Source organism: Carettochelys insculpta, chromosome 11 (genome assembly GCF_033958435.1).
Source record: "Carettochelys insculpta isolate YL-2023 chromosome 11, ASM3395843v1, whole genome shotgun sequence".
In the NCBI taxonomy this organism is placed as follows: domain Eukaryota; kingdom Metazoa; phylum Chordata; order Testudines; family Carettochelyidae; genus Carettochelys; species Carettochelys insculpta.
The window spans coordinates 5,682,900-5,695,660 of NC_134147.1; the positions used below are offsets into that span (position 1 = coordinate 5,682,900).

Below are 12,761 nucleotides of genomic sequence, written 5' to 3' on the forward strand. Positions count from 1 at the left end.
CTGTCTTGTGTAAGAATAAAGGAAGAGGGTGGTGGCTGGTTCTTTCTATTGGGTGGGGAGCACTGGAATTCTGCATTAGGGCGGAGAAAGAGGCAGCCTGAAGGGCATAGTTCATGGACAGATGCATAGATAAGGGTAAGAAGGTACTTAACAGTCCATTTCTCTAGTGCTGTCCTCTGAAGAACTCAGAGAACTGAGCAGACATTAATGCCATACACTTCACAACCCTGTGGAGGAAACGGTGGCCAAAAATGTCCACTGCGAGAGCCCAGAGTACCAAAGTACCAAAACCCGCATTGAAGCATCTTTAATGAAAGTGGCCTGACTTTCAGAGGTAGTGAGAGTCCATAGCTCCACCTGGTTTAGACAAGAGTTGCAGGTACTAGTGCCCCTGAAACTTAAGAGATTTTTATTTAGGGGCCTAAATACAGACTATGGCCCCAATCATAGAAACACAGAATTGGAAGAGGCCTCAGGAGGTTATCGTGTCCAACCTGCTTCCCCTCCCACCTCCCTGAAAGCAGGAGCAATCCCAACTAAATCACTCAGCCAGAGCTTTCTCAAGCTGGGACTCAAAAACCTCTAGAGATGGAGATTCATCAGATGGGCTGGAGTGGAAATTACAGAATCCAGGGTATATACAGCAGCAAAAAAAAAAAAGGGGGGGGAGGGCAAAACCTTGTACAAAAGAACTTTATCATCCGATTCCAGAGGGAGGCGTCTGAACAGGAGTTCATTTACAAATTTAACACCACTAACTTAGGCTTGAATAAAGATCTTAACTGGCTTATGCATTACAAGGGCAAATTTCCTCATCTTGGATGTTCGCAGGTCTACATCACATCTATGAATGAGACACCCTCAGCTTAATTTGCTTCATTACCTGGTCCTGCTAAGGACAGGTAACTTCTGTTTGGCGAAGTGTGTTAGTCTTCAAGGTGCCACAGGATTTTTTGGTGTGTCCTGTGAATCACAGAATCATAGAAGAGTAGGACTGGAAGAGACCTCGAGAGGCCATTGAGTCCAGCCCCCTGCCCTCACGGCAGGACCAAGCACTTTCTAGATCATCCCTGAAAGCCATCTATCTAACCTCTTCTTAAATATCTCCAGGGATGGAGATTCTACCACCTCCGTTGGCAATTCGTTCCAGTGTTTGATCACCCTGACGGTTAGGAACTTTTTCCTAATGTCCAACCTGAACCTCCCCTGCTGCAATTTAAGTCCATTGCCTCTTGTTCTATCCTCAGAGGCAAGGAAGAATGGACCCTCGTAAATCCCCATGGACTTCTGTGTGGTCAGAGTGGCCAGCCCCCAAGCACGGTGTACAATTGGTGTGTGAGGGACTTAATTCTAGGCACCCATGATTAAAAAGTTGGCATATGTGATTTGTCCAAGGTCACATTGAATCAACAACAGAGACCCAGGTATAGAACCGGGGAGCTGTTACCTCCCCTCTGCTAGTCTAGCAGCCAAACCAAAGTCGGTGTGTTGTTTTTTTTTAACCCTCTTATTTTTCTTAGTGCTTGTTCCTGTGTTCCCTGTGCTCATTCTGCTAAGCTGAACTCATTTCTGTTAGCGGAGCTATAATAGGGAAAGGGTGAAGGGAAAATGTATCTACCAGACGGCTGTGTAAAAACAGAACACTAGAGATGGTTGTCTGCAGATCTGTTCAGTCCTGCGCATGGAGCTCCATTGTCCGCTACTTTCTGTCTTACTACTCCTGGCCGTTTAACAGTCCTTGCGCGCTTACCTGGAGATCAGACTGACAATGGAAGCACTAAACACGTGGAACAAGGTGCACGAGTTGAGTCAATGATAAATTTAAGGCAGGGCTGGGCCCAGATCTGGGCCACGGGCTCTGTCTGGTGGGGCGGAGGGTAGCTGAGGGAAAGCAGCTCCCGGCTCGGCTGGTGCCTCCGCCCCTCCCCGTCCCCTGCTGAGGGAGCAGTGGCACAGCTGTCTGGAGAGGGGTTTTCCCTGCCACTCTGGCTGTGATTCCGGCCAATCAGAGCGGCAGGAGGTGGTGCTAGGGAGTGACGGGAGAGCTGTGCCAGGTAAGCCCCCCTGTCACTCAGACCCTCACCCTGCTCCTGCGGCCCCTCTCACCCAGACTCCCAACATAAGAACATGAGAACATAAGAATGGCCACACTGGGTCAGACCAAAGGTCCATCCAGCCCAGCATCCCATCTGCCGACGGTGGCCAATGCCAGGTGCCCCAGAGAAGGAGAACAGAAGACAATGATCAAGTGATTTATCTCCTGCCATCCATCTCCTGCCCTTGTTCAGAAGGCTAGGGCACCATACTTTATCCCTGGCTAATAGCCATTTATGGACCTAACCTGCAAAAATTTATCAAGCTCTTTTTTAAACCCTAATAGAGTCCTGGCCTTCACAGCCTCCTCCGGCAAGGAGTTCCACAGGCTGGCTGTGCGCTGTGTGAAGAAAAATTTCCTTTTATTAGTTTTGAACCTACTACCCATCAATTTCATTTGGTGTCCCCTAGTTCTTGTATTATGGGAAAAGGTAAATAATTTTTCTATATTCACTTTCTCCACACCATTCATGATTTTATATACCTCTATCATATCACCCCTCAATCGCCTCTTTTCCAAACTGAAAAGTCCCAGTCTCTCTAGCCTCTCCCCATATGGGACCCGTTCCAGACCCCTAATCATCTTAGTTGCCCTTTTCTGAACCTTTTCTAATGCCAATATATCTTTTTTGAGGTGAGGAGACCACATCTGCACGCAGTACTCAAGATGTGGGCGTACCATAGTTTTATATAGGGGAAGTATGATATCTTTTGTCTTATTATCGATCCCTTTTTTAATAATTCCTAACATCCTATTTGCCTTACTAACTGCCGCTGCACACTGCGTGGATGTCTTCAGAGAACTATCCACTATAACTCCAAGATCCCTTTCCTGATCTGTCGTAGCTAAATTTGACCCCATCATGTAGTACGTGTAATTTGGGTTATTTTTTCCAACATGCATTACCTTACACTTACCCACATTAAATTCCATTTGCCATTTTGCTGCCCAATCACTCAGTTTGCTGAGATCTTTTTGTAGTTCTTCACAATCCCTTTTGCTTTTGACTGTCCTGAACAACTTGGTGTCATCTGCAAACTTTGCCACCTCACTGCTTACCTCATTTTCTAGATCATTGATGAACAAGTTGAACAGGGTCGGTCCCAGGACTGACCCCTGGGGAACACCACTAGTTACCCTCCTCCATTGTGAAAATTTACCATTTATTCCCACCCTTTGTTTTCTGTCTTTTAACCAATTCCCGATCCATGAAAGGATCTTTCCTCCTATCCTATACCCTATCCTATCCTACCCTCCTATCCTATTCCTAACCCCCCCAAGTCTGCTCCAACACCCCACACCTCAAGCCCGCTGCCTGGCAGCCCCCTCCTGCACTGAGCTCCTCATTTTTGGGTCCCTGCAGAGCCTAGGGGGGCCCACAAATCTACTCGCCCTGGGTCCCCAGGCTCTGAGGCTGGTGTGCGAGGGGACTGACGGGAGTGACTCTCTTTTAGTTGCGGATGTTTTTCTGTTGAGAGCCAAATCCACAAGGGTGGGGCGGGGCAGGGTAGGAGTTGCTTCTCACGTGTGACCCTGACTGATTTTTCTGCGGGTCAAGGGCCCCCAACCCAAAAATGGTTCCCAGCCCTGATTTAAGGAAATAACAGCAAAACCCAACAGGGCACGAACATTTTCTGCTGTTTCCTTTCATAAGTGAGGAGGATTCGCAAAGCTGAGGCATCCAGAGGCCCAAAGGGAGAGCAGTGCCGCGTGCATTAGGAGCTGTGTACACGTAGAGCGAGAGACAGGTGGTCTTGACGGGCGTATACTCTAGACAGTTTGGCAGAGTGGGGTGAGGGAGAGGAAGGCCGTCAGGGGGATTTTACAACTGAGGGAACAAAGTGGTTTGCGTGGAGCAGGGGTTCCCAAACTCTTCAACATCACGCCTCCCTTTTGATTTTTGAGACCTCCACTCCCCCCATCCGTCTCTTCTTTACCGTCATTCAACCCCCGTTTTAACCAAAAATTCAATTCATAATTTAAAATGAACCCAAAAACTAGATATAACAATGTCAATTAAAATTAAAAATAAGCACAAATAGTTTTTCTTGGCCCCAGCATTTAATAAAAATGTAATTCAACAGCAGAAATAGCAGAAACCAACTGAATTTAATGTGAAGGATGGCATTGCATTTTCCTCACAAGTGGGAAGATCCTAGGTTTGAATGATGAAAGTGTGCAAAGCAAATCGTTTCTGACATCCAGTCGATTTCTTTGTTTTGTTTTTAATGTGAGTAAACTTGAGAAGCTTTTTTCACAGGGGTGTATTTACAAAAATAGAAGAATAATATGTAGCACTTCTTCCCTGCTAGCCCAAGCCGGAGCCGGCCGCCCAAGCCCCCTGTGCTACCAGGGCCAGCCTCCCGAGCCCCTCCTCTCCCCCAAAGTCAGGCACCACCAGCCCCCCTGCTCTTACCCCATCTCCCTCCCCTCCCCTGAGCCAGGCTCCCACAGCCTTCATCTAACCCCATCCTCCTCCCTCCTGCGCAACCCACACTCCTTTACAGGGGGCAGCCAGCTCCATGTGGGCCTTTGCTGGCAGCCTGCTTTTTATAGCAGCTGCACCAGGTCACCCATGTAAAATGGCAGGGCTGGGAGCCGGAAGCAAACACCGGATCTTTCTTGGAGCAGGGGAAATGAAGCGAGGGCTGGGTTGCCTCACCCCCCTGCCCCCCAGAATTTCTTCACGCCCCCCTGTTTGGGAAACTATAGCATAGCATCAGCATTGGGAACTGACCTGGAAATGCTTGAGGCCCCATCGACAAAGGATTAAAGAGGTGTTAGTCACTTTAAACTCAGCACTACCATGCTGACAATCAGCAGAGTGCTTTGCTTTTCGGCTCTGCTTCTGGAGCATCGTCACCTGACCATAGTATGACACCCCCTTCCCTGCAGGTGGAAGTGGGGCCGGGGAGCCAGGCCTGCTGTATAGCAGCTCAAGTTTCTGACATGCTCTCCTGGGGGGTGGGGGTTCCTCGGTTTCCCCTTCAGGGACACTTTGAGCCCCGTCACAGCACACCATGACCTTAGTGGGTCTGGTGGTCTGTCTCCATCTCCCAATAACCATGGCCTTGCTGCTGAATATCTCAATATTCCTGTGGATTGCAAACATCAAGGAGGCAGGGTCAGTCTTGGAGACAGCACAGCCCCTTCAAAGGTTTGAAGATGAAGATTAGGACTCAAAACCTGATCCACTAAATGACTGGGTGCTAATGAACTGATTAGCATAATATGACCTAACGTTAAAATAATTCATTTTAAAACCCTAATGTTGACCTCTTCCAGCCATCTGCATCTTGTTGCACCAGCTAGAGGTTCTGAGGTGCTTGTGGTTTCCTGCCTGAAGATGCCCTATTGCACTCTTCATTGGCATGGAGCGGTTTTCAACTGGTTAATTGGCTTGGATCCAAAGAGCATCTCAGAAATCTCCCTTCTTCATCCTGACTGGTTTGTCATCAAGTCCAATCCATTGTGGAATAGGCTGGGTCCCAAACTTTCTGCTACAATCACTGATGTTGGATTTTTCTGTTTTAAGATACACAGTAAAGCTTGGAGAAGAAACCCTTTCCCTCCCAGGCTGCAGTCATATGTGTAAGAAGGAAATTGAGGAGAAAAAGTGCTGCCCAGGATTCTGGGGTACTGAATGCTATGGTAGGTTCTTTGCTTCTTTTCGGGTCCTTCCGTCCATTGACAGGTCCAGGCACTTCCAAGTGCTGCCCTAAAATTACCTGTCCTGCAAGTCAATTCCGGGAGGAGTGATTAGTCTTCTGGGTTCTCTTTCAAATTTCCCCATACATTCTGCTGGAGACCTTGGGATGCAGTCTGCCACCTCGGGAAGTCTGAAGGTCTTGAGCAGGAAATCTCCCCCTGCACATGATTTGAGCCCTGTTTGTTTTCATTTTGTGTTTTGCACCGCTTCTCTTTACGGAAGTGACTCTTCTTTTTAAAAGTTGTTTATAAAAAGAATTTTCTTTGAGAAGGTTTCCAAGATAAAAGGGAGGAGATTCCCTTCTAGGAACTTCATTGCCTACCCTGCTTTACACTCCGCAGTTGGTTGCCTCTACAGCAACCAAAGCTGCATGAAGTCTCCAGCCAAAGGTGAAAATAACTGATCTGAACCCTCAGTTACATTTCCGGTCAAGCCATTTGAATCTGAAACTGTTTTACACATTTCCTGTGGTTTTTTTTAAACCCTTACTGGTTGTGGTGAGGCCAACTAGCTGCATTACTGTTTACGCTGCTGTATGTGTTGGCATAAAGTGTGTTGCACAGGGGTGTGAAAAAAACACCCCCACAAGCAGCTTAAGTTACACTAACAGAAGCACTCGTACGCCCAGCCCCAGGTCAGTGGAATCACTTCCTGCTGCTCACGGAGGAGCTTTTTCTGTGCTGACAGGCAACCCGCTGCAGAGCAGTACATATAGATGTGGCCTGTGTTACACGACAGAAATCCCACCCTATTGCCAGCCCAGCTGAAAATGAAGCAGGCTAGCCCCTTTCCTGAAAGAGCCTGAAGTGAGGAGGTTTCTCTCCTGCTTTCAGCCTCGGCTGGCTTGAATAAGAGTCTGGGCTCTGTGGAAGCACAGCTGACTCCAAAGGCCAAGAACAGCATTTTCCAAAGAGGATCCGTTTGCATCTTTGAAAAATTAGGCCCTGGGCTGCCTCAAATTGAGCTCTTAACTTGACTGATCTCTCCTGAAAATTTGGTGGAAAAATCTGTCCAGGGTTTTCCTTGTTTCTCATGGAGCTACCAGAAGAAGGCCCAGTCCTCCAAAGAGCTCAAAGTCCTCAGCTCCCTTTGGCCTGAGCTAATTACAGCTCCTTAAAGACTTTATAGCTCTTTGTCCCCCACTAATAACGTTTGTCATATATGACATCAGAAAAGTAAAACCCTCCATGACCCAGTGGAGAATAGGGGACCTCCCCTCCCTTTAAGACAAATGAGGCTGCCTGCAGGCAGATGGTTTATCCCTTCCGAGGCCATTTGTTTGTGCTAACAGTAATGCCTACCCAGTAATGGTTGTAGTAAAGACACACGTGGAGACAGAAGGGTTGATTTTTGCTAATCTGTGGCCTCTCTGCTGTTTGCCAGAATGCCCTGGTGGATCAGAAAACCCATGCAGTGGCCATGGCACCTGTCTGGATGGCATAACGCGGAATGGAACCTGTGTCTGTGAGGTCAGTGATGGGACCTACTGTGGATAAACGTCATTCACATGAGGGAGATACAAAGATGGGGTTCAGGGGTTAGCGTCAGAGAGAGGCTGAAAGAAGCCCTGATTTGTTTGGTCCTGAATGAGGGCTGGGCTCTCCTCATGTTGATTTTTTTTCTCTTTGACAATAATGTGAACCAGCAAGGAGCTTGGGGTCCAGACCCTCGAAGGTGTTTAGCTTCCTATCTCCCATGAGAATGCCTGAATACCTTTGAGGATCTGCACAGCCCTGCAAATTTGCGGCTATCCACTTTATAGCCGCAGGTGTGGAAGTGGATATCTGTGGCTTATCCACAAATTTGCAGGTAACTGCTTTATATCTGCAGGTATCCATGGATACAGATATCCATGGGTTATTTTTACAGGTACAGATACCAATTAAGTATCCACACAGGGCTTTAAGGATGCTGTGTGAGTCTCGGTACCTGTTCCTCTTACAAACACCTTCCAGAAAGTGGCAGGTTGGGAGGGGCCTCTGTTCTTCTCTTATGGGTGGCGGGAGGGGAGCCTCCTGTGGTTTCTGGTTGGTCCTGTCCCTCATATAAGTCACGTGAGAACAAATGTATATGTGGCGTGGTGACAGATGACAACTTATCATGGGTGTGGCCAAGTTTCCTACAGCCCCATAAAGTTTTACACCCACCGGTCCTGGCTCTCAAGAGTTCTGTGCTGTTTATTTTGGTATAATTTATCCCTAAATGTCTCCTAAGAGCCCAGTAAGCAGTGGAAGTGTTGGTAATGCTACTAGACAATATTGACTTCCCATGGTCAGGCAAATTCTCTTGTCCAGCACCGGTTGGTCCCAAGGGTGCCGGACTAGAGGTTCAACCTGTAACAGCAATTACTTTTCAATTTGCAGCTTGAACTGAGTGACATGGCAAGAAATAATGGCTGACCAATTTTTCTGGCTCATTTAGGGGCAGTTTGGTGGCTTTGCCTGCCAAGATTGTCTGCATAAGAATCTCTTTGGCCCGGACTGTCAATCAGGTAAACTACGGCTGCAAAGACACACCCACAACACAAATGGCTAAATGAGTGCACTGGTGGCAGAGCGTGGCATAGGAAGGCTGAGCCATGGAGAGACAGGAGCTGTAGTCTGCAAATCACCGCTCCAGCGGTTGCCTTCTTTCACCAGTTTCCCCCTCCAGAGCAAGGCTCTCTTGCATTTTCCTGGTGTGGAGAGGGTGCTAGAAATGTGGGTTCACCGTTAGGATGTCTAAATCCTACAACTGGGTGCTGGAGTTGGTGCTGAGGCTTGTTCAGCACTGGTGTTCCTCATCTACTCCTGAGCTCCCAGGTGTAGATTTGGGGCATCATCCTTTAGGGAGCCCACAAGAGAAGGTTGGGCCCACAGTGGCTCTGAATCACTGAGATTCAGGTGAGCAGTTTGCCAAGCAGTTGTATGCAGCTCGTTCCTGTAGTCAGTAAACGGAATGAACCTCGCAGCTGTCCCTTAGCATGGGTGTTCAGTTGCTCATGGCTGGGCCGGTGGGGATAGCCAAGATCCTCAAGCTCACATTCGAGGAGCGTTCACATTGTTTTCGGCACGACGTGTCCCCTAACCACTTTCCCACCGCACTAGCTGGAGCTCTGAAAAGGTTGAGGGGGTGCTGCAATTGTCTGTTCCACCCATGGGAGCATTCTGACTACCCCTGCGCTCCCCGGACAGGCTGCCTGCAGGGTTTGGTGCCGTTAGTCCCAGCACAATCCACCTTTGGCCTCTAAAAGTGAAGCCAGAGTGTGTTGCCTCCAGACTCAGGTGTCCAGATGGCCTGATATGAGGGACTTTGTCCTGTATAGGACCCTATTACCCTCCCCAGGCAGATGTTTCCCACTTGCTGTCTGGTGCCCTAAGCTTTCAGTGTGTTTAGTGGCTGTGCCCATTCTGTTTCCTGCAGCTCCCGTACCATGCTTGTGTGGGTTTCTCTTGCAGTGTGTGACTGTAAGCACGGCGTGTGCAACCATGGGATCACCGGAGATGGACGCTGTACCTGCTATGGAGGTTACACTGGCCCGAAGTGTGACCAAGGTAAACGTTGGCATTTCTCTCCCTAAGAAGGTAGACGCCACAGTGGGGGAGCTGTTTACGGGACCGGAGGAGGAGGAGATGTTGAGAGGTAGGAAAGGCTGAGCAGGAGGAGAAATAGTCTGGAAATGCAGAAGAACCTTCCCTTGTGGTGGCAGAACTGGGTGAAGACTTGGGAGAGCGAGGATCGATCCCGGCTCTGCACCAAGTGCCGGCGCTGATTGTGGGCAAGTGGCACAGTCCCTTCTGGGCCTTGCTTGCCCCTCTGGCAATGGGGCTAATGCTGCCATTCCTCTGTCCTTTGTCCCCCTTAACCGCCTAGAGGGTAAACTCCTTGGTCTGGGCAGATTCTTTACTATTCATGTGCGCTCTGCCTAACACATCAGGTCTCGGTCTCATCCTGGGGCCTCCTCCCCATTCTGCTGAAAACGCAAGAACAATAGGAATTAAATTATGCCTTGGCCGCCTCAGACGATAAGTTGTATTGTCCAGAGACGTGCTGCACCTGAGGGAGCCACCCTTTGTTCTATGATTTCAGAACTTCCCCACTGCCAAGGTTTATCCTGCGGGGACACCACCCAGTGCGTGATGAAGGATGGAAAAGTGGTATGTGACTGCAAGCCCGGCTATCAAAAGAGTGGGAGCATATGCCAAGGTGAGACACCTCCCTGGGACCAGGTGCTCTTAACCCTGTATTCAGGCCCATCTTCTGGGACTAGATCCATAGGAGGTGCTGCTGCCAGTGTTGTCCCCCCCCGCCACCCGGCAGAATGGGGCTGTGTTCCCCCACGTGTGTGGGGTCGAGCCCATAGCCCCTGGCTTGTGCTGTGCTGAAATCAACAGATTTTGTGCGTAAGAGCACATAGGAAAAGCAAAGGAAAGACCCAGTGGCCGCTCCTAGTGCGGGTTGGTGCAGCTGGAGGGAGGCAGGGCATCCTGGTGGGCCAGGTTTCTGGACAGTTAGTCATTTCTGCATAAGTCCAGTAAGGTACCACCAGGCTAATTAAAGTGTTTGATCATGTGCCTCACCATGGAGTCCCGGGCTTTGTTAGCATTAACGTATCATTTGGGGTAAGCTGCAATGTCAGGCTACGTCACAGTGTCCTGATGTGCGCAATAGCAGCACGTCACAATGCCGCAGGGAACATCATCATGCTGTGGCCGCGGTGTCCCCAGAGACAGTCAGTGCATGATCGGCTAAGACGGGATTGCTTTCCTCTCCAGCTCGCATTGGCATGCGGAAGACCTCAGTGACCTCCTGCTGAGGAACTCCTAGGAATATGAGCCGTAGCAACACTTTTTTCTCTGTGTCTGTTAGGCCAATGTGCTAGAATGGAGCGAGCTGGCTGTGCTTCCGGAGGTGCCTGTTTTAGATGACCTGTCAAACTATAATGACAGCTGTTTTCCATCCCAAAGGTGGCTGCATTTCATGAATCAATAGAGATGGCTCCTCGTTTAGCCTGCATTCTGTGTTTGTGAATGGCTGTTTCCAGGACTGAAGGACACAACTACCTAAACCTAAATTACAATCAAGCGGTGGATGGATCCAAACACCTCGCACTTTTGGTGACCTTGGTGGACCAAAATTCTGGTTTCAGATACTCTGAGTTTGTGAAAGTTCTGACAGAGCCCCAAACTTCTCACCTCTGTCCTGCCTCTCATTAACTTTCATGTTCCTAATAAGAACCACTCAGCTTGCTTATCCAAATCCCTGTCAAAAAGTTTCCGCAGTCTGAAATTGGGTTCTATGAATGGAAAAGTTTGCTAGTTTAATTGAATAAATTCCATGTCCCCTTCTATGTTTGGATCAGAGAGTTTCCACTGTAGTATTTTAAGAGTTGGCTTTTGATATTAGGTTCTGCACCCCTCTCTTACCTCTTTGTGTTTATTTGTAGCTCAGGATCCTTGTGCTTCATCACCATGTTCCTCGTTAGCTGTCTGTAAGGTTCTAGGACCAGGGAAGTATGAATGCACTTGCAAAGAGGGATATCACGGAGATGGGATGGTATGCCAGCTCATCAATCCATGTGTTAACAATAACGGAGGCTGCCCTGAAAATTCCACCCTTTGTATCTACAAAGCCCCAGGCAAGGTAAAGTGAAGAATTGCTTCTAATGAATTTTAATGTGGCAGTAGAAAACCAGATGAACAATTCTTCCAGCGAGTCTGAGTTAAATTGTATTGGCCAAACTATTATCCAAATTTTGGGTTTGCAAGGATAGTTCATCCAAACTGGTTGTGGGATGCTCTTGAATAAAATTTGATCTACAATTGCAAGATTTCAATCCCTGCTTTTGCTTTTCTTAGGTATCTTGTGTGTGCAAGCCTGGAATGACTGGCCAGAACCCTTCCGCAGGCTGCTCACCCATCAGCGAGTGTCAGCGATACTACTGTGATTCTACTTCAAAATGTGAAATTGGTCCAGATGGGACTGCAAGGTGAGCTGCTCTAAAAAGTCTCAGAGGGGGAGCCGTGTTAGTCTGTAGCGTCGCAAAAAACAAGTCCAGTACCACTTTAAAGACTAACAAATGTGTTTATTCGGTAATGAGCTTTTGTGGATAAGACCCACTTCATCAGATTTGGAGCAGGTAATAAGAATCCGGGGTTTGTATAGCAGGGAGCTGGTGGGAGGAAGGAGAAGAAAAATGAAGGGGAGTGACCTGTCATTAATCCAGCTTCAGGAGCGGGAATACACGTACACCTGGAGTGAGCACTTTAACCTCCCTGGACGTTCAGTAAAGGATTTGAAAGGAGCCATTTTGTTCTCCTGCAAAAGAGTTTTACCAGAAGGTTACGCAGGGAGACATCAGAATTGGAATTCATGTGCAAGTTTGACAGATTTAACCTGGGGCTTAACAGGGATCTCAATTATCATACGCCTTACAAGGGCAATATCCCCACTTTTTGATGCTCTAAAAGGTATCATGAAAGATGCCTCATTCAACAGCTAGAACAAGGCTTTTATTCAGTGAGGCTGAATATTGGAAAGCCAGAGAGAGAGGTGGGGAATGCTGCCTGTGCTCAGGGTTTTAAAAAGAACAAACATGAGAGTCCTTTGAAGTAAGTACATGTGACAGCCCCTCACATGGGCCGTAAGAAAGGTTGAGCCCGGGACATTCAGTGTTCTATCAGTCCTCTGCCATTTGCGCCCAAGGAGTAACCTGCTGAGTTAGTAGCGATAGTAAGTTATTATCTAGTTGCACAAACTCGTCAAAAGGGACACAACAACCCCTTTGCCTGTGTGTTACAGAAGGTCTCCTGCTCTGGGCCCTGCAAAGTGTGTTTGAGGAAAGAATCTTCCACACCCTTCCAGTGTCGGCCTGCGAGCAGGGGAGTGACTGAGGATTTTAGGCCAGTTCAGTGCCAGCTATGACAGCTCAGCACAGCAGGAGTCGCCTCATTCAGGGAGAGAAGGAGGAAGCCATGA

The 12,761-nt window shown here is 48.4% G+C and overlaps 1 protein-coding gene across 2 annotated transcripts in view; it reads left to right on the top strand.

Moving 5' to 3' along the window:
* Positions 1 to 12,761, top strand: part of STAB1 (stabilin 1) — a 151,160-nt gene that overhangs the window by 16,600 nt on the left and 121,799 nt on the right. Inside the window, exons 3-9 of one of the 2 annotated variants that reach the window (XM_075005986.1) lie at positions 5,631 to 5,746; positions 7,188 to 7,273; positions 8,226 to 8,295; positions 9,242 to 9,337; positions 9,873 to 9,989; positions 11,230 to 11,426; positions 11,642 to 11,772. In XM_075005986.1, coding sequence (XP_074862087.1) covers positions 5,631 to 5,746; positions 7,188 to 7,273; positions 8,226 to 8,295; positions 9,242 to 9,337; positions 9,873 to 9,989; positions 11,230 to 11,426; positions 11,642 to 11,772 — 813 coding nt within the window. Of the gene's footprint in view, positions 1 to 5,630; positions 5,747 to 7,187; positions 7,274 to 8,225; positions 8,296 to 9,206; positions 9,338 to 9,872; positions 9,990 to 11,229; positions 11,427 to 11,641; positions 11,773 to 12,761 lie in introns of those variants that run through there. The other variant, XM_075005987.1, reaches the window with a different exon arrangement.